Source organism: Lagenorhynchus albirostris, chromosome 5 (genome assembly GCF_949774975.1).
Source record: "Lagenorhynchus albirostris chromosome 5, mLagAlb1.1, whole genome shotgun sequence".
Classification (NCBI taxonomy): Eukaryota; Metazoa; Chordata; class Mammalia; order Artiodactyla; family Delphinidae; genus Lagenorhynchus; species Lagenorhynchus albirostris.
The window spans coordinates 63,347,687-63,373,110 of NC_083099.1; the positions used below are offsets into that span (position 1 = coordinate 63,347,687).

The following is a 25,424-nucleotide window of genomic DNA, read 5'->3' on the forward strand; positions in this document are numbered from 1 at the left end:
GACAAAGTAGATGCTGGCTTGCCTACAGCAATTGTAAGTATACTTTAAATCCTTTAAAGGTAAGCTTTCTATTTGATCAGGTTTTCTTAGATTTATTCTTCCGATATTCAAAGTTATTACATAAATTTTGTGATAATTAATTCATGTCATTTACTGCCAGTAATCAGGTTTAAAATTTGTCCGTGTTGAATGTTCTCATTCTTTCTATTTTCAGTTTTCTCTTTTTGTTTTGTTTTTTAAGAAAAATAATGATTAGCCTTTTCCCAATTTATTTGTATGTGGTGCTACCCTGCCCAAGTATATTTGCTCCTTCTGTGACTTGGCCTCGCTTTGGTTATAGGGAGTGGAAAACAGTGTTTGGTAAAATCACTTTGTGGTAAATAGTACACTTAACAGCTCTGAACTCCATTGCCAAGCCTGCCAAATAGTAAATCTGTGGAGTGATTATAGAGAACTGGGGGATATTGAAAGCACACTAGTGCCCTCTTTTCTATTTTCAACTATTTCCAGCTGCCTCCTGTAGCTTTCTTATTAGATAGTCAATTGGTGAGGAAGTGGGCTGGGTTTTGAGTATTTCTGGTGCCTTTTGGCTCCTGTGAATAAGCTGCAGAAGGGCTTTCTTGTCCCTTTCCCACACTCGTAGGAGGCTCTTGGTTGGGTAGCATAAGTGTCTCTTACTTTGTGTGGACCCCTGAATTTTTCAAAAAATTGCTTTAGAGGAAGTTAAGTGGCATGTTTTTGCCTATAATGTTGAACATATGATATTTTAATATTGTTACCCTTAGAGTAAATTTAGAGGGATTCCCAGAAATAAGATGTTCTGAGTTTCATTTCCTGTTTTGCCTCCTAGATGAAATTTTCCTTATTTATAATAGTTGGTATGTTATCTGGTGCCTAGAGGAAAGAAAACCAGCAAATTCAATTCTGATTATTTCAAGATCCTTGTAATGTCTTAAAATGTAATCTTCTCTTTTGTTCTCAGGCAGTGTCGAGTCTGATAGCAGTGGGTACATCTCATGGATTGGCTTTAATATTTGGTAAATTTTCTAACTACTTTCCTTATTTTAAATATTAAGTATTTGGGGTTTTTTAAATAATGTCTTTAAAATCACAGTTTATATAGTAAACTTAATTTTTTGAAAAAAGCCAGAAAAACTTGAAAAGTAGCAGTCAGCGTTTTTATAGTTAAAAATTACTTGACTCAGCTTCATTTTGTTGCTCATTGCAAGTTTATTTTCTTCTTTATGAATTTATAAGCTATCATATCATATCTTTTGACTCTCTGCAGACCTAGACAAAAAGGATATAAAGTTGAGAGGTTGTCATTTCGTGTTCCTCTGGTTTGTGGTGGTGCTAATGTTTTATTCTAAATCATATCTGAGTAGTAGGTATTTGAAAAGATCTTCAGGGAAAGAGATTCCCAGGCTTTCGCAGTAATTTTCAGTAACTCTTACTGACAGTGTTTTTTTCCATTTACATTGTAAATCCCTCTAAACAGAAAAATTTTTAGCCCATAATCACTTTCTTTTTTTGGTTGAGAAGAGAACTTAGCTAGTTTTATTTGTATGGTAGGTGATAGTCCTATTTTCTCATTTTCTTTTCCTACGTGAGACTAAATAAACCTAGTTTCAATCTTTCTTTGCTTTTGCATTCAATACTGTGAGCAGAACATTTTGTTATGTTTACTTAAAAACTACTAGATAATATTTTCCTGTCATTTTTAGTGTTCTCTATGGATCTTAAGTCTTTTGCAACTTTCTTAAATGGAATTCCTGATGACACTGTATTTTGGTAAGGACTCTACAGGATATTGTGTAAGGATTACCTGGGAAGACCTTAATAGCAGAACCACAGTTTGATCTCTGTGGGCCTTGCATTTTTATTTATCGTATGAGTGAATAACTAGTTATTTTCCCTTGTTTTTGAACAATTTGACTCCCTATTTATAAATTTTCCATTATGCCAAAAGCCTTATTTATCTGTGTTTTTAACAACTAGTCTTTTCAAAGGCGATTGATATAAATAATAAAGTTTTTTTGTCTGGGGATGAGAAGAATGGAAACAAAAATATAATTCTCTTGAGAACTTTAGAATTGATTCTTTAAACAACAATTTTTTCTTATTCCATAATATGTGTTCATAATAAAATATTTAGATGAGGAAAAGGTTGAAGATACACCAAATTCTGCCATCCAGGAATAATTCCTAACATTTCTGTATGGCCTTCTAATCTTTTTTCCTGTACATGTGTGTATATATATGTACACACCCCCAAATGGGATCATGTTAATTTGTAACCTGCATTTTCATTATAATGAACATCTTTCCATGTGATTATTAGTCATCTGTAACATAATTTTTTTCTGTATTAAGTTATTAGCTTTTTTTTTTTATTGAAGTATGATCGATTTACAGTGTTGTGTTTCTGGTGTACATCAAAGCGATTCAGTTTATATATATATTTATATATTCTTTTTCATATTCTTTTCCATTATGGTTTATTACAGGATATTGAATATAGTTCCCTATGCTATACAGTAGAACCTTGTTGTTTATCTATGTTATATATGGTGGTTTGTATCTGCTAATCCCAAACTTCTAATTTACCCCTCCCCCTCTCCTTTGGTAACCGTGAGTTTGTTTTCTATGTCTGTGATTCTGTTTCTGTGTAACATCATTTTTAATGGCCACGTTTTACTTAATCGTTTCCTACTATAAGACATTTAGGTTGTTTCTAACCAAAAAGTAGAGTGATGAACATCTTTGTAACTGCATTTTTGTGCACATGATTATTTCCTTAGGACAAATTCCTAAAAGTGGGCTTGTGGAGGTCAGGGTATGAACATTTTAAACACTTCTGATGTATACTGCCTAATTGTCTTCTAGAAAGTTTTACCAGCTTGCTCTCCTATCACGTGTAGGAATGCTTGTTTTCCTATGAGGGCATAGTTGGTATCAGATTGATAGAATTCTGGGAAAGGATCTTCATAGGACTTTTAGTTCAATCCCCTTATTTACATATGAGGTGATTGAGAACCAGAGAGGTTAAGTGACATGTACAGAGCCAAATGCAGAATCAAGGAATACTGAATCCTAAGATCAGTACATTTCCACACTTCGAAGCAGTTCTCCAGTTCTGAGAGAAAAGGAGGCAAATTGCAAGATATATAAAGGAAAGAATGGAAGAACTAAGATGAATGAGGATAAAATATAATGTACGTGTTTATCTGTCAGCAGAATACATGTTTATTTTTGTTCCCACTTACCAGTACTCACTTTTCTTCAACTCTATCTGCTTTAATATCCCTTCCTTACCGCAAGGTTATAAGAATATGTGCCTGCTTATAATCAAATCCATGCAGAGCTTACTGCAACAAATTAAAATGAAGTCTTTTAGGGCTTCCTTGGTGGCGCAGTGGTTGAGAGTCCACCTGCCGATGCAGGGGACATGGGTTCGTGCCCCGGTCCGGGAAGATCCCACATGCCGTGGAGCGGCTCTGCCCGTGAGCCATGGCCGCTGAGCCTGCGCGTCCGGAGCCTGTGCTCCGCAATGGCAGAGGCCACAACAGTGAGAGGCCCGTATACCGCAAAAAAAAAAAAAAAAAAAAAAAAAATGAAGTCTTTTAAAATAAAAACTAACAGAGAAGAAGAGTTTATTGTTTTTCATTACTGTCTTCTTAATTTTCTTGGGCCTGCTTTCTAATTTTTTTAGACCCCAGCAACTTTCTTGTAGATTTGATGAAATAATAATCTTTCATTACAGTCTCATGAAAAAGAAAGTATGCCATAATGAACATTTTGAGAAAGGATCATAATATTCTAGTTAGGCTTTGGATTTTTAATCATGCAGTTAATAAATTTTACTCATTTTTGTGGGAATCAGATATTTGGACAATGAGTTTTAGTAAATGGATTTAAATTTGCTTGAAAGCCAGGAAAAAAATGGCAGAGTAATAATACTATGAAGTGTCTAGATTAGAGATCTGGGTTAAATCTGATCTTTTAAACATCTTTGTTGATCATAGGAAAAAGTGCAGAACTGTACTTGTTTAAGTACCATTAGATTCTCTTTGGAATAGAGGCCTGGGTCATTAAAATAGTAATCATTATAAGCTTCTTAAACGTCATGTAAATTGCCTTTTCTTATGGAATTATAGGTATATGGTATTTATTATGTATCTTGGTTCTTACCTAAATATAGGATCTCAAAAATTCGAATCTTAATAAAGATATCTCCCTATCCTAAGGCCCTTAGTTTTCCATTTTGGGGGTTGTTAGTATACTTTAGTAGATTATCTTTTGGAAATTGTTTTTGTTTTTATCAAGCTTAATGGACTTGGATTTACTGTGCTAAAATTTGGATATTATGCATTTTCTTTATTTCCGTACCAATACCTAAATATAAATGCTAGATGTATCATTTAATCACATTTAGTATCATTCCCACAGATAACTAAAGTTTATCACTTATACTCTTGAAATTTTACCTGTCTTTTCTCTGAACTTTTGAACTGATTTCTTGCTTTTCTCTTTTTTTTGATCTTTTCTCCATGGATTCAAAGGAAAAGGTATAGTAATTTTGGTTTGCATGAGTGACTCTTTTTCTTTTGACCTTTTTAATGTTGAAAAAGAATGTTACTAGTTACAGTCGATGTCCTCTTATGAAATGCTTATTGAAAAGCTTTGAAATTAAAGTAGGGAATTGTTAAAAATTATAAATATATGCATACCTTTAATGTTTTATTTTAAATGAAAATAAATTAGTGAATATTGTTCTTAATCTTTTGGCGTAGACCAAAACTGTTTCTTTGAGTTTGTATCTGCCAGTTGGACGTCTGCAGCATCTTTTTTGGCATAAGCTGCATCAGTGATGGGTCATGCAAAATTTGTACTTTTAATTAAAAAAAGAGGTAAAAGCTTAGGCACCTGTGAATCAGTCGAGGTGTGCAAAATTTTAGATTTTCATAAAACTTCTTTTCAGTTTTCTGCAGTAGTCTTGTCCATACGTTACTTCATGACAGTTAATTTAAAGCAACTCATCTTTACCAAGTTTTTCTAAAACATTCATTTAACTTTCATAGAAACAACAGCTCTTTCTTTTCCACTGTATTTCATCAGTTGACAATATTGTTTAATTACATTTTTAAAGTACATTAGTATTCCAGTGACCTGAGCAGGTTTGGAAATGAACACAACTGACTTTTCGTAAGCATCTGAGTTCTAGAAAATAGCCAGTTAGCTGTGGGGAGTCAGTGTATCGTGGGCTTTAGTCAGTAAGTTTTATAGAGAGAATGGAGAACTTTAATTCTGTGTGTTTGTTAGATGGCGGTCAGGTAAAGTGCTTCTGCTGTTTTATGATCATTGATGAAAAATGTTTCCTAATAACTCTTTTCTTCTCCTTTGGTCTTAGAGAATATTTTAGTAATGCACAAAGGAGTAGTATTGAAGAATGGTGAATACTGGCAATAAAAGTAGAGCTCCACACACATAATTAGATTTTGATTCCTTCTAGGATCTAGGTATTTCCTTCTCTGATGGTTTTTGGGATGTAGTTAAAACAAATTAGGGGTGAATAAATAGAGGATTAGATTAATTTTGGTATACGGAGAGCAGAAATTCTTGAAGTATGTACAAATTTAGATTTTATGGCTATTATAGACTTTATATGTTATTTATGGCTTTTCTTTGCTACTTAGCACATTACTCTTAAGTCTAGAATATGCTGAGATCTACCCTAAGTAAAGTGTACTGCGAAAGGTATACTAATAAAGAAATAGATACAATTCATTGCACTACCAAATGGATGTGCTTTTTGTGGTATCTGGGCTTCGAGTTCTCTTAATTAATTGGTAAGCTATTTATTATCATTAATAATAATTCTTCATAGGACTTTCTTGGTGGACCAGTGGTAAAGAATCCACCTTACAATGCAGGGGATGCGGGTTCAATCCCTGGTCAGGGAACTAAGATCCCACATGCTGTGGGGCAACTAAGCCCACGCGCCACAACTACTGAGCTCGAGCGCCTCAACTAGAGCCCGCATGCTGCACACAACAGAGCCCATGAGCCCTGGAGCCTGTGTGCCACAACTAGAAAAGAGAAAACCTGAACGCCACAACTAGAGAGACGCCCATGCACCACAAGGAAGAGCCCGCACGCCTCAGCGAAGATCCTGCATGCCGAAACTAAGACCCAACTCGGCCAAAAAAAAAAAAAAAAATCTTAAAAAAAAAAAAAATTCTTTGCGTGTGTGCCATTGGATAGTTTTCATATTTTTCATAGGCATTTACAAAATTTAAGCTCTATGCCAACTCTGAAGTTTATAGGAAAAATGATAGTCTCATTTCATATTTCTTGCCCAGATCAAGAGCCCCATTGGAGGAGGAGAATGTGGAGAGCTCTGATTTTCACCTTTCTTGCTTCTGTCCAGGTCCTTTTGTTCTTTCCATGTAGCTTTAGAAATTAAGTTTTTGGAAGAGGTTTTAAGTTTGTCTTCACCAAATACCTTTCCCCAGAATTGTCTAGAAAAATTTGGACTACAGAATGTTCTTCTAGTAGAAGAAACCTCTTCAATAAGACTCTGCTTTCTTCTTTCCACAGACATTCTACCTTTTCTGATTTTAGTCTAAATTGTATAGCAAGTTTGTTAATATGGCACCATAAATATAGAATGTATAATGACAGCAATAAGAATTGATAAGTATCTTTGTGGAGTTAAACTATGTTACATTTTATGTACTATTACCTCACAGCCACTCTACCTTATAAAGAGACATTATAAATATAATGAATACATTGTAAAAGTTAAGGACAAAAATTGACAATGTTTTCATTAACATAGTCCTGTGGGATGTAAATTTAATACATATTTCAGGAGTGACCAAGGCTGATAATTTGGTCCTTGTCTTAGCTAGTTTTTTAGTACACAGGACCCACAGTCAGGAAAGCAGAGTCAGGTTTGGGTTTTTAATGTAGAAGTTAGATGTGTCTTTTTCCTTCCCTCTTTTTTTCTCTATTTCCTTTTTCTTAATGGTACCCTTATTCTCTATTTTGTCATACTCCTTAATTCTCCTGTGCTTACTTTCCCTGAGTTATAAGAGTACTTAAATAGTATAATTTTAAAAATACATTTATTTATTTATGGCTGCATTGGGTCTTCGTTGCTGCATGCGGGCTTTCTCTATTTGCGGTGAGTGGGGGGGCTACTCTTCATTGCGGTGCATGGGCTTCTCATGGCGGTGGCTTCTCTTGTTGCGGAACACAGGCTCTAGGCATGCGGGCTTCAGTAGTTGTGGCACGTGGGCTCAGTAGTTGTGGCTTGCGGGCTCTAGAGCGCAGGCTCAGTAGCTGTGGTGCACAGGCTTAGTTGCTCTGCGGCATGTGGGATCTTCCCGCACCAGGGCTCGAACCTGTGTCCCCTGCATTGGCAGGCGGATTCTTAACCACTGTGCCACCGGGGAAGCCCAAATAATCCAATTTAAAGTATGAACTTAGGTAAAGCAGGAAGCATTAGTTAGTGTCTTTAAGTATTGGTGGATCAGAGCTGTATAGAGTTTGGATCTCAAAACCGGGATTACAAAGGATCTCAGCAGGATGCTATCCAAACACTACTCTCCTAGAAGGCAGGTAGCCCGGGCTAAAGGGACTTCTTTTTGAGGCTGGTGTGGAATTTCTGTCTTTGTCCTCGTACTTTCAGCCCAATCGTTGGACTACTCGCATGACCCAGAGTGGTAGCATATATAGAAAATTGTTGCCCAACCGCTGAATCTTGACAATTTGCAGAATAAGGTATATGGATAATCCACTAACTGTAAAGGTGGCTCTGACAAAATAAGAATCATGGAAAACACTATTTTATGCATGCAATTTAATAAAGCAAAATTAAATGTGATGTCATTTTTAGAGTCAGGAAAAAGGAAATTTTAATAACTTGGATTAAACTGGAGGAGGGAGGAAAGTGTATGTAAGGAAAAAGTAAGGAAAAAAATCTGTAATTTTAATCATTTTAGATTTGAGTAAACATAGGACTTTTAAAATACATCAGACCTTGTATAGTTATGAATTTTATTCCTTTTCTGATATTCATCTTGGAAGGCTAAGATCTAAAATGATTTCAGAAAACATCAAATATTTCCTATGTGCTAGATAGAATACAGCCATTAATTGTGTCAGAACTCCTGGGGAGGTGGGGATTGCTATTTGAGCCTGCTTATGAACACAGAAAAATATTCTTACAGTAGTCACTTTGGATGGGCAAAAGGACTTACCTAGTATTATTCCCTACATTTGAGAATGAATGTCTTTAGGCTCTTTCTGATAACTAGATTTACCTTTATAGGAGGAAGATTTGCAAATGTGGCAGCTATTCAGATGATTGTCAGTTGGCTTCTGTGTGCAAGGCAGCAGGCTAGGTATTCTGGGGATGTTAATTCACTCATGATCTCAGCCTTTAGGGAGGTCATAGTCTAAGAGTGAGAGTAAGATGTATTTACCTCCAAAAATTAGCACATAAGATAGTGAAGGGAAGCACAAAGAATTGCTGGGGGGAGTTAAGAGACTCCTGATTGTGCAAGTATGGTAGTTTTTTTCCCCCTTAAACAGTTAAATTTTGTAGGCATGCCTTCTTATGTTTAAAGTTTTTATTTCATTGTTTTCAAGTGGGTACAATAATGAACTCTATATAATATAAAATAAGCATTGCCTAGGAGAAGCCCTAGAGGAATTTAATTATTAGATAATAAGGTTTAATAATATCTGAGTGCCTCCTGGAGAAATCAGAGGTGATTTCAGGCAAAATCATTGCCCTTAAGTAACTTAATCTAGTAGAGATTTGAATTATTTGCTTTTAGCATATCAAATGTTGATGCTTGAAAAGAATTTTCTTAAGCAGTTTAAACATATATAACAATATTTATATTGTTCATTTGCCTGGTAAACCTTTTCTTCATGGATAATATAATGTAAATTTCAGCCAACTCTAAATTAATAAATTTTGATTTTTGAAGTTTTAAAGCTACTTTAAAAGATGGTATTTCATGTAACCTTGCATCCTAAAAATAGCAAGAAATACAATTCTAGAATGAAAGTTTGTTCAAAGAGCTTTTGAAGGATTTTTTTAACTTATTAGCAAGTTTTGCATTATGCTTCCTTGTAGTTATTGTTTTTTTCTGCTTTCTTAGTGTCTAATTCAATGCCCAGTGTCTAGTAGATGCTCAATAAATATATTTTAAGATGAATGTAACTTCATCGTTTGATTCTTTTGATACTTGCTACCTCAAAGTGTTTGAAAACAAGCCTATACTAAGTATATATTCACACCTTCATTTCTTTCACTTGATTTTATCAATTGCTTTCTTTAGATCAGAATCAAGCTTTGCGACTCTGTCTGGGTAGCACTAGTGTTGGAGGTCAATATGGAGCCATCTCTGCCCTCAGTATCAACAATGACTGCTCACGACTTCTCTGTGGCTTTGCTAAAGGACAGGTAAATAGGAACTCTATTTTACCCATAAGACAATGTAAAATCAATTTAAAAAAATGTATTATCTCTAAATCAGTATCTCGAAGACTAAAACGTGTTATAAAGTGACATGTCTGTAGAGCTAACCTGAGTTTGCTTAGTCTGACTTTTGTCCAAATTTTTAAATATTGACTGAGCCAGAGTCTGTGATTTTTAATATCTTAATTCATATGTCCATGTAAGTACATAGGTTTTATAAACCAACCAGGCTGTTATACAAAATTTACTTTCTTACTGTAGTGAGGATAATTGTTGTTGATTTTTAAGTACACTATATTCTGCTTTGAGTATTCTTATTACTGTGTTCCTAGATAACTATTTTGGTATTTCTTTTTCTTCTGAAACTGGCAGTAAATTTTGTTTCTTCTCTTCTGACATATTAATTGGTTTGGCAGTAAGCCTTTCTATAATTTTTACCAGTGCTAAAGAGATTGACTCATTAAAGAAATTTCTTTTACGTCTCAGTAAAACAACAAGATTTAAAATCTGAAGGGAAAAGTAGGTTGGGCAGGATGAGGGGAGGATGAAGATGAAATAAAGGCCCCATGCTTTAGTGGATCTGCAACCTTTAGTTATGTTTTAACTTTATAGTTCTTTGTCTGCAATGTTTATAGACCAGGAATAGATTATTTCAGCCAAAAGCCAGGATACTTAAGTCCAAAAAAGAGCAATAAATTTGTTTTTAAAGCATTTAGTTGTCTTATAGATCACTATGTGGGATTTGGCCAGTGGAAAACTTCTAAGATCAATAACAGATGCTCATCCTCCAGGAACAGCAATATTGCATATTAAGGTAAAGTTCTTATTTTCTTTTTCTAATAATCTTTATTATTATGCCTTTGTATCCATTTTTAAGTAGATTTCTTTATAAACAGAATCCTTGAGAGTGAACTGTCTTTTATTTGACTGGCCCAACAAGATGTTTTCCCAAGTTAAAACCAGAGATGGGCTGGCATGGTAACATTCAGCTATAAGTTGTATTGAAGTCTAGTAGATACAGCAGGAAAGAGAGTAAATTGATGTGATCCTGGACGAAAGCCTGGCAGCAAAGACAGGCAGTACCCTACTGAAAACCCATGTGCAGATTTTAAAAGGTCTTTTTACTTTGTTTAGTCCGCCAGGATTTTATTGCTGAGGCGGTGTGCTCTGTCACACTTTGTTGGGAATTACCTGAAGTTCAAGGCACCAATTGTGAAAGAACCAAGCTTTACGATATGTTTAGAAACAAATCTGTTGGTTTATTTTCTTTCAGGCCTCCAAAGGAAAAGCATCAAGATTTGAATCTTGGCTTTCTCCTTACATGCCTGAAAATAATAAACCAACTTAGGTAACAGATTTCATTTATAAATGCAATGCGAACCTTGGTTTTTGTATGCTGTCAAGCCCATGTTCAGAAGTATAAAATGTACAGGACTATAACTAAGGAAGTCTAAAATCAGATCTTCTGGATTTTAACCATGTACACATTTGGTTACTTAGCTGTGCAGACCTCTCTTATCCATACACATTCTTTTTAAAGTCTGGTAGCATCTGGAGTCTATGTGTCTGCATCTCGGTTAGTTACATAAAAGTCTTTTGTGACAAAGCAGCATTGAAGCATTTAGTTACAATGAAAACAACCAAGACAAGTAAAAGTAGAGAGAATTTCTCCTCTTTCTGAACATCATGGCAATTTATCTTGACCTCTTTTCATATGGCATGAGCCAACCTCTAGTATGTTGTAGTTGTTTGTGTTATGTCTTATCTCCTTTAATAGATTGCGATCTTTGAAACCAGGATCTATTTCTCTTTAATTTTTGTGTGTTACATGTAGTAGCACATTACAATAAACAGTGCTCAATAAATGTTTGGTTGGTTGTTTATAAAAGTCTAGTCCATTTGCAGAAAAATGCAAAATCTTTGGGAGAAACAATAGGAAACAGGAGATAAAGGCAGAGAGAAAAAGGCAGAAGAATGCAGCTGACGTTAAAAGCAGACTAGTAGTGGACGTTGTGTTTCTTGGGAATGGTGATAAGTGCAGACACTGACTTTACTTCTGAGGTCTTCCATTGACAATGGCTACTTGTGCTTCAAACCTCTTACTCGTTGTTCTCCAGACTTAACCCTACACATCCCATCAGTAACAGTTTGGGCTTTAATTCATTTATATATACATATGTATGTGTGTGTGTGTGTGTATGTGTATGTGTGTGTATATATATATATATTTATTTATTTATTTATTTAAAAATTATGTAAATATATTAGTGTACTATAAGTACATTATAAAACACATACACAAGAAGTAGAAAATTAATAAGTAAAATCATGAGTGCTATTATTTTCCCTACACTCCACTTTGGCAACTACTCAGCTAGGCCTTGAGAACAAAGGTGTAGGACTTCTTTACCCGTGTGTGGGGTTGAGGAAGAATAATTTCATAGTAGCTTCCTGTACCTCAACCATCCCTGAAGAGCACAAAGGCATGAGATTTAGGGTGGTTTTACAAACCTCTGTGGTTAGGGAGACTAGTCACTGTAAGTGATACAAATTAAGTTATTCAATTTTGTATCTTACAACACTCATATCTACCATACCGCATAAGCCCTTAGGGCCATCTGTCATTCTGAACATTATTTATTATTTGAGTTTTCCAGGGTAGATAATAATAACTGAAGGTATACTCTGTCGAAGAAGATTGAGGGGGCAGCACGTTTTAGGAAGAGTTACATAAAAAGTTAAACTTTTACATGTAGTGGATTAACTCTTCAGTTATTGGAAAACATATTCCAATAAGTTTATTTCCCAAAGATACAAAATATCTTTCACTGTGTCTTTATTCTTGAAAGCTAGGCAACTGCAAATGTATCCAGAGTATCCTATTTAGCTTAATAGCAAGTTAGAAAAAATTAATGTAAGAACCTAAGTAGAGAACTTTAGGGCTTTTATGAGTCATAGTTTGTATTTTTCTTTTATCCTGATGAAAGGTGGTTTTTGCTTTTTTTAAAGCCTCATTTTTTTAAAGATATTGAGCCATTTTTATTCCAAACATGGGTAAGTTTGTATGTTTAGAGTACTGAGGTAGATATAGTTTAGGTGATTTCAAATGCTATTAAATGTGTTTGTCTTAGATTTTATAATTTTTTCCCTTACCTTTTTAATACTTGATTAGTTGTCTGAAAATGTATAAGAAAATAAATTCCTTCTCTGTTTAGTTTACAGATGATCCAACTCTTGCAGTTTGCAACGACAGCGGAGGCTCTGTTTTTGAATTGACATTTAAGTAAGAGACTAATGGACATTTGTAGACAAATGAAAAGATTAGCTCCAGTTTAATGACTTGAAGTTGAATATGAAGAGGTCTGGAAAACCCATGTGATTGGAAATAGCTTGTGGCTGTGTATTACACTTAACCTGGGGGGGCTTATAGAACATACAGAGCACCAGGCCGGCCCCCGCCCCAATTCTATTGCAGTAGGTCCGAGATGGGATTCTAGACTCCTACTCCCCAGAGTGTTCATAAGCTCTGTCAATCTTGGGAACCATTATTCTGGAGTATCTCACTTATTTCCGTTTAGGCCCCAGGCCCAGTTGATTATAACCATAATGGCCAGGTGTAGAAAGGTTTTTATTGCCTTGGCATTGCCCTGTTTTCTCTTTAAATAAGAGGAAAGACTATTTAGATACATGGAAGAACATTTACAAATCTGAGTTTAAAAAAAAGTAGAACAAAAAATTCAATGTGTATTATATTTCCATAAGTTCTTCAAAGTAAGGACTATGTTTCTTGTATTTCTCGTACCTTCTAACAATGTTGAGCCCAGAGTAATTGCTTAAAAAATACTATTGATTTATTTAGCTAATGTTTATTGAGCATCTCCTATGTGTAGGCATTGTTCTAGACACCAGAGTTACAGCTATGAACCAGGCAAGGTTGCTACTCCAATAGAACTTACATTCTAGTTGGGTCGGGGGTGGGGAGGCACAATAAACCAATGCATAAATGAAATAACTGTAGATAGTTATGAGTACTGTGAAAAAAATAAAACAGGTCAGTGTGCTGGAGTGCATTTGAGTATAATTTAGTAAGGCTTCTCTCCGAAGGTGACATTTGAGCAAAGACCTGAATGACAATCTGGTCAACAAGTGGAAAGATCTAGGAGAAGTGTTCCAGGCAGAGGGACATTCAAGCACAGAGCCTTTGGGGTGGGCAGAGCATGGCATGCTGGAGCAGTGGAGAGAAAGCAGGTGTGGCTGGAGCATGCGTTTGTCAGGAGCAACAGTAGTGGGAGAGGAGTGAAGGCAGGAGCCAGATCATATAGGACCTTTTAAACATGGTGAAGAGTGGATTTTATTTTATGTACAGTGGCAAGCCATTGGAGATTTTTTAGGAGAAGGGTGATAAATCTGACCCACACATTAAAAATGACATGCCGATGTCATGTGGAGTTTGGATTGTTGGGGGCAGGAGTAACAATTGTTGGATTGTTAGGAGGCTTTTGTAGTAGGCCACGCTAGGGCTATAGCGCCTTGGAGCATTGCTAAGTTGATCTGACATTTTTTGGTTACATTTTCAGGAGAGTGATGGGAGTGAGGACATGTGAATCTAGATGCCTGTTCAGTGGTTCCAAGGGTGAAGTTTGCTGTATTGAGCCTCTCCATTCTAAGCCCGAGTTGAAAGATCATCCCATCACACAGTTTTCCTTACTGGCCATGGCATCCTTAACAAAGGTAGGTATATTTAGAAGATGAAGCTCATAACTTTAGAGGCTTTGAATACCCAAAATTTGAAAATTGCAGGGTAAATATTAAAATGTATTTTTTCCCCTAAAGATACTGGTCATTGGATTGAAGCCATCCTTGAAAGTGTGGATGACTTTTCCTTATGGACGGGTAAGTAAGCCTCTCCGTCTTATTGGTAAAAAGACCATGTCAGGAGATTGGGGAGAATGACTTGCAAGTGGCACATTCTGTGAGGTTGTCAGAAAACTAGGTAGAATGGAAATCAGTGCTGCAAAGGTCACTGTCTGATTACCTTGATGTGACCAAAGCAGCATAAGCTGGTGACTACTGCAGTAACCTGGGGATCACAAGATCTGTACTTTTCTACCTTTATTCTGTTAAGTTTTTCTCTCATGAACAGCTGCTGCTTTGATAATGAACTGCTGATAGAGAACACCCCACCGTAATACCCAGCATGAATTGCTGCTGCATACTCTTTCCTTGGCTTCTTCTGCCTCTGATATTTTACTTTGGAGGATGATGATACTCAGAACGTATTACGCACACCTCAATTTCCCTTTTCTTTTTCCTGATTGGTTGTTTTCAAAGAGTTGTTTTCTTCCTGTGTGTATATGAGGAGAGGCATTGATGGGATGGGATGGGAAGGAGAATGATGATGCAGAACGAAGACTGGTTCAGAAAGTAGCCGCTGTAATGAGGGAGCTCACTCTTCTGTTTTCTTGTTGGTACTCGGTGTATCTTTGGACCCCAGGGGAAGCAGGTCTGCCCTTTCAGCTGGCAAAGCTGGCTTATATTGCCATTAACAGTTCTTAGGTGAGCTTCATTGGCTAATTGAGATTTATCATGGTAGTATGTGTTTACATCTTTTTGTATGTTTTTATTGGTGTTTTTTCCCAGCATTTTATTATGAACATTTTCAAACAAATAGAGAAGTTGAAAGAATTTTACATTGAACATCTATATACTTACCATTGTAAAACTCTACCATTAGCATTTTATTGTATTTTATTATATACCTGTTTGTGCACCCATCAAATTATGTTTTTTTAAAATGTATTTCCAAGTAAATTACAGAAATTAGTACTCTTTTTTCCTAAATAATCAACATGCTTATGATTAAGTACATTTCAGTATTTGTTGAAGTTTTTCCTTTGGTGTAACAATTTACATACAACAAATGTACAGATCTTGAGTGTACATTTGCTGAACTTTGACAAGATGTATGTACTTTTGTAATCCAAACCTCTGTCAAGATGTGGAACATTACCATCCACACAGAAAGTTCCCTCATGACACTTCCCAGTCAGTCTCTGCTCCTTTGGAATTGGTTGATTGATTGATTGATTGGCTGCATTGGGTCTTTGTTGCTGCGTGCCGGCTTTTCTCTAGTTGCGGTGAGCGGGGGCTACTCTTCATTGTGGTGCATGTGCTTCTCGTTGCGGTGGCTTCTCTTGTTGCGAGGCATGGGCTCTATAGACGCGCGGGCTTCAGTAGTTGTGGCACATGGGCTTCAGTAGTTGTGGCTCGTGGGCTCTAGAGCACAGGCTCAGTAGTTGTGGCGCACAGGCTTAGTTGCTCCGCGGCATGTGGGATTTTCCCGGACCAGGGCTTGAACCAGTGTCCCCTGCATTGGCAGGCGGTTTCTTAACCACTGCGCCACCATGGGAAGTCCCTCCTTTAGGAATTTTAATAAGAAATTAGGAGAAGTTTTATCAAGGAACACCAGTCAGATGCTGTTGTAAACCAGAGTTTTCCCTTTGTTTTTCTGTGTGTTAACAGTGATGACTTTTTTTCCCCTTCTCCTCACTTAGATGGATCCTTCCAGTGTTCCATTGCTGGCCTGGCACTTCGTGGCAGTGCATAATTATGTGAATCCCATGCTTGCCTTCTGCAGAGGAGATGTTGTTCATTTTCTACTGGTAAGTCCTAATATGATGCTAGATCTGTGGTAAAGTCCTTTATCATAAGATTATTTTTTTAATTCACCAGTAATTTAATATTGTGTCAAAGAAATATGCTATCATAATTCTTTGGAGAGAGAGTGACCTATTTAATGTTTATTGGAGGCTTTAGTGGTTAACATGGAAAACAGATGATCACCCTCAGCTCCATGCCTCTTCATGGTATATTTCTCAGTTCCATCTCCTTTGACTAATAAATAATTGATGGTTTATGTGTATGTATAAATATATAGATGTACATAGGTCTGTATTAATGGCTTACCTATCTACATATAGTGTATTTATTAGACATCAAGTTATCATTGAGCACATACTATGTTATCTACACTGTAATGGACACAAGGCAATTGAAAGAAGTATAAAATTTAACTCCTTCTTTCACATAGGTTAAGATATGTTTTGAAAGGCAAAACCAGTATGTTCATTACTACTAGTGAGAACAGTTTAAGGATTCAAGTATGTGATGAGAATTTAAAAATTGATATAAGTTCAGAGTATGAAGAGATCTGTATAGACTAAAGAGGCTGTGGAAGACTTTATGAAGGATATAAGGCAGATACTAGGGACTTCCCTGGTGGCGCAGTGGTTAAGAATCCGCCAACCAATGCAGGGGACACGGGTTCGAGCCCTGGTCCAGGAAGATCCCACATGCCGCAGAGCAACTAAGCCCCTGTGCCACAACTACTGAGTCTTTGCTCTAGAGCCTACAAGCCACAACTACTGAGCCTGCGTGCTACAACTACTGAAGCCCGTGCACCTAGAGCCCATGCTCCACAACAAAGACAAGCCACCGCAATGAGAAGCCCGCGCACTGCAATGAAGAGTAGCCCCAGCTCGCCGCAACTAGAGAAAGCCTGTGTGCAGCAATGAAGACCCAACACAGCCAAAAATAAATAAATAAATGAATTTATAAAAAAACCAAAAAACAAATAAAGGCAAATACTGTAGGAGGGGTGAATATGCATATTGGGGAAAATAAGATGAACTGAAGTTATAGAGGTAAGAATGTGCCTGTGGAATCTCTTCTTGGGTTTCCTAGCTCAGTGAAGCAAGTACACCACTATCCACCTAGCTTCTCCAGCCAGAAATCTAGGAGTTGCCTTTCAGTTACACTTCTCCCTTTATTTCTACTCTATCACACATCTATTGACTCTGAGTATACTTCCTCTTTGTCTCCCCCATTGCTGCTTCCCACTGACATCTCTAGCCTAGGCTCTGGAGTAGCTTCCTGACTAGTCTCTGGCCTCAGTGTCTTTTTTTTTTTTTTTTTTATTGAAGTGTAGTTGATTGACAGTGTTGAGTTAGTTTTTGGTGTACAGCAAAGTGATTCGGTTTATATATATATATATATATATATATATATATATACACACACACACACACACATACACACACATATATATTCTTTTTCAGATTATTTTCCATTATAGATTATTATGAGATACTGAATATAATTCCCTGTGCTGTGTGGTAGGACCTTGTTGTTTATTTTACATAGAGTAGTTTGTACCTGCTAATCTCAAACTCCTAGTTTATCCCTCCCCCTCCTTTCCCCTTTGGTAACCATAAGTTTGTTTTCTATGTCTGTGAGCCTGTTTCTGTATTGAAAATAAGTTTATTTGTATCATTTTTTTAGATTCCACATATAAGCAATATCATATGGTATTTGTCTTTCTCTGACTCAGTACAATAATCTCTAGGTCCATCCATGTTGCTGCAAATAGCATTATTTCGTTCTTTTTTGTGGCTGAATAGTATTCTGTTGTGTGTGTGTGTGTGTGTGTGTGTGTGTGTGTGTGTGTGTGTGTGTATACATATATATTTATACACCACATTTTCTTTATCCATTCCTCTGTCAACGGACATTTAGGTTGCTTCCATGTCTTTGGCCTCGGTGTCTTTACATATGCCAACACCTCTGCCAGGAAAGCTGTGTGCTCTCTTCCACATTATACTGGCTCATGATTAGCATTGCCTTTCCTGACCTCCTGACCTCAGTTAGCATTTCCTGCTTCATAGACACCGATAAGACCTTTTTTGACAACATTCAGCATTTTTAAAATTACTTATCTAATATTTTTTTTCCTCACTAGACTGAAAGCTCTGTAAGTCTAAAACCAACTCTACTGCTCTATTCCAGCCACTAGGACAGTGCTTGTATGTAGAAAGTCCCTAATAAATATTTATAGAGTTAATGACAGGGAGAAACTTATTGTTGAGAATAAAGTTGAACATACGGCATGGATCTTGATTAGGGGTTGGCAGACTATGGCCTATGGGCCAGGTCTGGCTGGCTGCTTGTTTTTGTAAAGTTTTATTGAATACAGTCATGCCCATTCGGTTATGTATTATTTATGGCTGCTTTTGCACTACTGTGGCAGAGTTGAGTAGTCGTGACAGAGACTGTATGCTCTGTAGAACCTAAAATACTTACTGTATGGCCTTTTACAGAAAAAGTTTGCCAACCTCTGATCTAGATTATATAATAATTGACCTAGATTGGTAATGGGGAGCCATCACATGTTCTTAGGTAATTAAAGTGATGTGATTAAAGTGACATTTTAGGAAGATCACTGTAGAAATAGTAAAAAGAACAGACTATAGGAGGTTGGAGGGAAAAGAAAGGTTTTGCTCTTGTAATAAAGCAAGTGTGAGGTCTTTAGACAAGGATGGTTGGTTGCAGTGAGAGCTAGGGATGGCATTTTGAAGGAAAGACAAGGCTTCTCATCTTAGTGGATCTGGGGACCGAAGGACATAAACGAAACATTGCATTTCTGGCTTTGCATTTTAGAAGCATGAAATATTCAATAAGTTAGGGTCAGGGAAGAATTTAATGTGTTGGGTTGGAAGCGAAGGTGAGAGTCTCAAGTGTTGTATTGGGGAATGTCCTCTGGGAGGATAGGCAGTCCAGGTCTGGGGTGAAAATGAGAATTCCAGAATAGAGAAGGTAGTTGAAGCTGTGAAAATCAAAAGCGAAAGCATACATAACCTTGGTGGACACTCATGTAGGGGAAAGGAAATAGAAAAGACAGTAGGAAAGGAGGATCCTATAAAGGCATCTAGAGGTAGGAGGGGAAATAGACCAGTATGGCATCACAGAAGATGAAGGAGAGGCTTCAGGACATTATCAATTCCAGGGTAATACCAATGCCAAAGAGAGATCAAGGAAGAAGACTGAAGATAAGGTCACCAGATATGCAAGAAGTAGTTCTTTAGAAACTTTTCAGAGGACTAATTATCAGTGGAATTGAAGTGGAAGCTAGATTATAGAGCCTTGTTAAAGAAATGAGTATCTAGAAGAACAGACTTACACAATCATAGTACAGCATTTGGTTACAAGAGGAAAAAGGATGGTTAACTTTCTGGAAGAAGTTAATGAAGGGAAGGTGTTTTGCTTTTGTTTTTTGAAGATGGAAAAGTCAGAAACCTGTTTGATAGCAAGAGGAAAAAGTTCCTTTGAAAGGAGTGACTGAGTATGTTAGCAGGGGAGGGGTAATATTAAACAGCAATGGAGGGAGTAGGATTTAGAGTATATACAGGTGAAGTGATTTTGTTTAGCAAGGACTTTAGCCAATCTTAGAATAGTTAATGTTGGCATTGACCTTTTTGTTTACGAAACACTTTCAACATATGCAAGATATGGAACAATTTGGTGCTGTCTTATTTTCATTTTACAAATGAGGGAACTGAAAGAATAAGTGATTTACTCTTGGTGACTCAGCTGTAATAGTGGAACTTACTCTTAAACACATAGCTGTAGATCTTACGCTCCTTTTTACCAGAGCATTCTTTCTTACAGGGGAGGTGACTTAGGAAGTGAAGATGGGAGTACACAAAGGGCTCACACTAAATGGTCTCAGTTGTTTGTTAAGATATCTGGTGAGGTCAACACTGCAAGTGTTGGGACTAGAAGGCAAAGAGGAATTGTGACTTAAAGGGAAAGGAAGACATCTAGAAGACTACTGTGGAGAGTATGCAAGAAAACCCAGGTTGAATTAAACGTCATGAATTTCAGGCAGGTCATTGTGGTGTGTTGTTCTTCTTCAGTGCTCTGTCACCTTGGAGCATAAGTGGAGAGAGCAAATTATAAGGATGATTGAAGATTATAGAGAGTATATATATGCATATATAAGTAAAATATTGACACTTGAGGTTCTTTTGGGAAATTTTGGGCTGTTTGAGCTATAATAGTATCATACTTCACCCAAAGAAGTCTAGTCTTGTCACTGCAGCAGTTTTTTTTCTTTTCATGAACTTTTGTTTTACTTTTTTACATTATGCCACCAATCCCATTTTATGCTTTAACTCTGGCTAAATAGTCATTGACGTGATGCAGTTAGGTTTTTCTGAATTATGACAGAGTGAATATTACATACAGCATTTGCCTGTACAGACATACCCCAGGGATATTGTGGGTTCAGTTTCAGACCACTGCAATAAAGCAAATATTGCAATAAAGTGAGTCACATAAGTTGTTTGGTTTCCAAGTGCATATAAAACTTATGTTTACACTATACTGTAATATTTTAAGTGTGCAATAGCATTATCTCTAAAAAAATCAATGTACATACCTTAATTTAAAAATACTTCATTGCTAAAAAATGCCAAAACAGTTACAATATTAACATCAAAGATCACTGATCACAGATTACTATAACAATACAATAATAATGAAAAAGTTTGAAGTATTGCAAGAATTACCAAAATGTGGCACAGAGACATGAAGTGAGCAAATGTTGTTGGAAAAATGGTGCTGATAGATTGATTGACACAGGGTTGCCACAAACCTTCAGTTTGTAAAACACACAATATCTGGAAGCACAATAAAGTGAAGTGCAATAAAACAAGGTATGCGTAAACTGACAACTAGACCACTGACCAGGTGTACTATGGATTTTGGTACAAATCATGATGTGAATGATTTTTTTCATTTGTATAGTTTCTTTAATTATCAATATTTTTGTTTTATGCATACTCTGGATGGAAATCATTTTCTTGGTGGATTGACTAGGTGAGACTTTAAAACGTCTCTCAAACAATAGCTGATATTTAGGTTGTTTTTATTTCATCATCAGGTTAAGAGAGACGAATCTGGAGCAATACATGTTACTAAGCAAAAGCATCTTCACCTATACTATGACCTCATCAACTTTACTGTGAGTATTATTGAAATGAAATATCCCCGTTCATTTCATGTAATTGTTTTGAGTCCATGTCGTATTAAGGCTACCAGGATTTCTGTCATAAATCATGACCTTTAGGATTATATAAAATGTGGACACAAGTGAAGTCCTGAGCTTCCCTGTGGTGCAGTGGTTAAGAATCCGCCTGCCAATGCAGGGTACATGGGTTTGAGCTCTGGTCCAGGAAGATCCCACATGCCGCGGAGTGACTAAGCACCTGCGCCACAACTACTGAGCCTGTGCTCCGCAACAAGAGAAGCCACCGCAGTGAGAAGCCCGTGCACCGCAATAAAGAGTAGCCCCCACTCGCTGCAACTAGAGAAAGCCCTCGTGCAGCAACGAAGACCCAACGCAGCCAAAAATAAATAAATTTTTTAAAAAAGTTAAATCCTGCTTGTACTGAATAAAGTCTGAGGCTGGTGTGATGCCACATTATTTTTATTGCCTTTTAGCCTTATGTCCTGATTAGCTCAAAGGGGAGATCAGAATCATTTCTTCAGGATCACTGCCGGGCTTTCTTTGTTAACACAGTTTTGTACTTCTGAGTATGTCCTAATTGGTTCAGGAGTTCAGGAGCTATTCTTTATCTGTGCTAAAAACTTTTCAGAGTTCTCTCTCTACTGTGCATCTCAGTCCTGAGCAACTTTTGGTTTAAAAAAAAGAGATTATTTCTTTTTGCATCAATTTTTATAATAGGTGATTTATTAATTTATTTGCACATTGCCTTTCAATCTCATGTAGAGACTTGATTTAGCAATAATACTTTTTTTCATACACATTTCATGAAATAATTTTGTTCAACCTCTTCTCACGCGTATAAGACGTGAGTGTTTTTGTCATCACCAGAACCCCTTGTTGAAAATCATCTAACACAGTTTTCTAGAATTCATCATCATTGCTTCCATTTAAGATGTTTGAGATACAGCACTTTAAAAAGCTGCATATGATTCTGTCCCTGGAAAAAATTTTCCCAACCACAGGTAGCCATTCTCCTAATAGTAGGACAGTTGGTGTTTTTCATTTGTCCTGTGGCTTATTCATGATGTGACCCCTAACTGCATTGCTTTGTAAATTACCTTTAAAAGGCTTGTTTACAGTGTGTCAACACTTAAAATTGTGAGGATCTAATCCCAAGAATAATTGCTAATCCTGCTAACATTTTTTGTCATTCTTTCTCTTTTAACCAGGTGACCTTTGAAAACATCTAAAAACTAGCACTAAGTTTATACAGGGCTGAATAATGTGTCTTTCCTAAATGATACTTTGTTTCTCAAAGTAAAGTAATCAAGAGAGCACCTTACAAAAGCTCTTTGTAAATGATTTGAGTGTCAAACTCTGTTTCCTGAGGGACAGTTTATTTTTGGAAAACCAAACCCTTCCTGTGTAACACAGTGTTAAAGTATATATTCAACATAGTTAAAAGAAAATTGATCCATTTTCAACTTGATTGTTTTTGATATGATATTATGCAAATAATTTCTGATAACATGGGAAGAGTTCATATAAATAAACCAAAATGAATACCAGAGAGAGAAAGTACAGGGGAAGTACTTTGTTCTGGTTAATTTAGAATTCTAATTGAGCAGATTTTAAGACTTCATTTATTTCTTGGGAAGGGATTGAGATTTTTCAAAAAAATATTTTGGGGCTTCCCTCGTGGCGCAGTGGTTGAGAGTCCGCCTGTCAATGTAGGGGACACGGGTTCGTGCCCTGGTCCGGGAAGATCCCACGTGCCGCGGAGCGGCTGGGCCCGTGAGCCAAGGCCTCTGAGCCTGCGCGTCCGGAGCCTGTGCTCCGCAACGGGAGAGGCCGCAACAGTGAGAGGCCCGCGTACAGCAAAAAAAAAAAAAAAAAATTTTGAAAATAAGAAATCTTATATATAACCCAATAAATTTATCAAAATGGTATCCTTCAGAAGATTTTAACATTATTATTGTTATTACTTTTAATATTATAATAGTACTAATTAAAGAATATTCAGAATATATAGAGAAATAGAGCAAAGAACTCTGCCATAATTTGTAGGTATGTTTTGAAGGAAATATATATTTTAAATAGCTTGTATTTTTAAATATGAATTACTTAAATGGTAACAATCATTCTTTGACCAGATAGGTTTATGAGGTTTCATTTGCCCTTTTGTTTGATTAATGTCAAAACCACTAGAAATGCAAAGTTGGTCACTTTGCTTAAGTCATTGTGCCGATGTACCTTTCAAAAACATTGATAAAAAACAGTGTATCCCATAATGTCTATTAGAGCTCTTAATTAGCCTTCTTTTACACTATGAGTCATTTTAACACCATCAAAACTCAATACTACGCTGTGCACCTGTCGTTCTCTGGGTTGTCACCGAGTAGTTCTTGCTGTGATTGTGGTGTCATCAAGTTATTAATTAAATGGATAAGGTCGTCAGTGTCATTTAAGTGAGTTGCCAAGCTTTTTTGCCCTGGGTGATGGTGTGGGATGGGCCTCACTTTTGTGTTGTTGTGTGCTTGAATTACAGTGGATAAACTCACGCACGATTGTGCTCTTGGACAGTGTAGAGAAGTTGCATGTGATTGATCGGCAGACTCAAGAGGAATTGGAAATGGTGGAGATCTCAGAAGTTCAGTTGGTCTATAATAGCAGCCATTTCAAATCTCTAGCCACTGGAGGAAACGTGAGCCAGGCACTGGTAAGGGTAATCCATTATCTTAGTATTGCTTTGATAAACTTGGTATTTTGTTGTTGTTTTGTTTTAGAAATAGGAATTCTGAGGAGTTATCTTTAAGTCTTGAGATTTTTTTTTTTTAAAAGCCACTAACTAGGTTGAAGTGGATGTGAGTGTGTTTGTAAGTATTCAGGAATGTGAACTAGAACAATAATTCCTGTTGTCTTCTACTTGGAAATGTGACTAATTTAATACCAAAGAATTTTAACTTTCATACTGAAATAATGAAATGAAATTGAAAGTTCATGAGAAAGAAATTGTAAAAGCAAGGTATTTTAGAAAGTTTATTATGTTGAGAACAAGCCTGATTGATTTAAGGAATAAATGACTAGAGAGACAGGTAGCCTATAAGGCTTTGGAAATATTTGGGTGATTAGTAAAGGCTGGAACAGGTATGGAGGCTGTAGCCATTAAAAGGCAAAGGTTGCTTCGAGAGAAAGAAAGATGATTCTGGAGGAATAGGAAATAGATGAAATGTAGGAGCCTGCAGAGAAGGAAGACACAAAAGTTATGATCTTAGTATTAATTTTACTATATTTTAAGCAATGACAATAATGGCCTTTAGCAGTTTACACAGGTAGTTTACAGTTAAATTACTTTGAATTGTGATCTCATGTTTCCTAAGCCAATAATCTTTAAGCAGGAAATTTAGACTTTTTGAGTCTTCTCTGGATAATTTCTTGAAAAAAGTAGTAATGAAGGTCATATATAATGAGTGTCTGCAGTATAATATCTAGCCATTGCTCAAATCTCCCTGAGATATTAGAGCATAAATATATGTGAAAGGGTCTTCCATATATATTTTCAGAATTTAGAAACCAGGAAAATCCAGGAGAAGAAATGGTAATGCAATAGAATTCACTAAAGTAAGAGTAATTATTGTCCCACACTTAGATATTTTCTTTTGTTTGAGTGGTTATTAAAAATACTGATAGACTTTGAACTTGCACTTTCAGCCAAGATGGAATAATGGGGACTGGATTTACTCTCCTGTCTGGAAAAAAATCAGGAAAAAAACCCCAAAACAAAAAACAATAGTTTTCAAGATATTAGTGAACTTGAAGATAGAGCAATAGAATCTATCCAAAATAAAGTAGAGAGAAAAAATTTAAAAAACTCTAGTGTTAGTGACTGCAGTGAGACAGCACCACTTAGCCTAATAAATGTGTAGTTGAAATCTCTGAAGGGGAGGAGAGAAAAAAATTTAAAGAAATAATGGTCAAAAACTTTCCTAAGCTATAAACACAGAATTGCAAGAAGCTCAGTTAACCCAAGCACAAGTAAAATAAACATAGATTGATCCAAATGAATTGGAAAGAGGAATA

The 25,424-nt window shown here is 36.4% G+C and overlaps 1 protein-coding gene across 1 annotated transcript in view; it reads left to right on the plus strand.

The window, feature by feature from the left end:
- The window catches only part of VPS8 (VPS8 subunit of CORVET complex), a 300,882-nt gene that overhangs the window by 29,638 nt on the left and 245,820 nt on the right, over nt 1–25,424 (plus strand). The window contains exons 6-15 of the mRNA XM_060150214.1: nt 1–33; nt 983–1,037; nt 9,360–9,484; nt 10,227–10,313; nt 12,715–12,782; nt 14,077–14,230; nt 14,333–14,392; nt 16,054–16,161; nt 21,279–21,359; nt 23,893–24,063. Coding sequence (XP_060006197.1) covers nt 1–33; nt 983–1,037; nt 9,360–9,484; nt 10,227–10,313; nt 12,715–12,782; nt 14,077–14,230; nt 14,333–14,392; nt 16,054–16,161; nt 21,279–21,359; nt 23,893–24,063 — 942 coding nt within the window. The remainder of the gene's footprint in view (nt 34–982; nt 1,038–9,359; nt 9,485–10,226; nt 10,314–12,714; nt 12,783–14,076; nt 14,231–14,332; nt 14,393–16,053; nt 16,162–21,278; nt 21,360–23,892; nt 24,064–25,424) is intronic.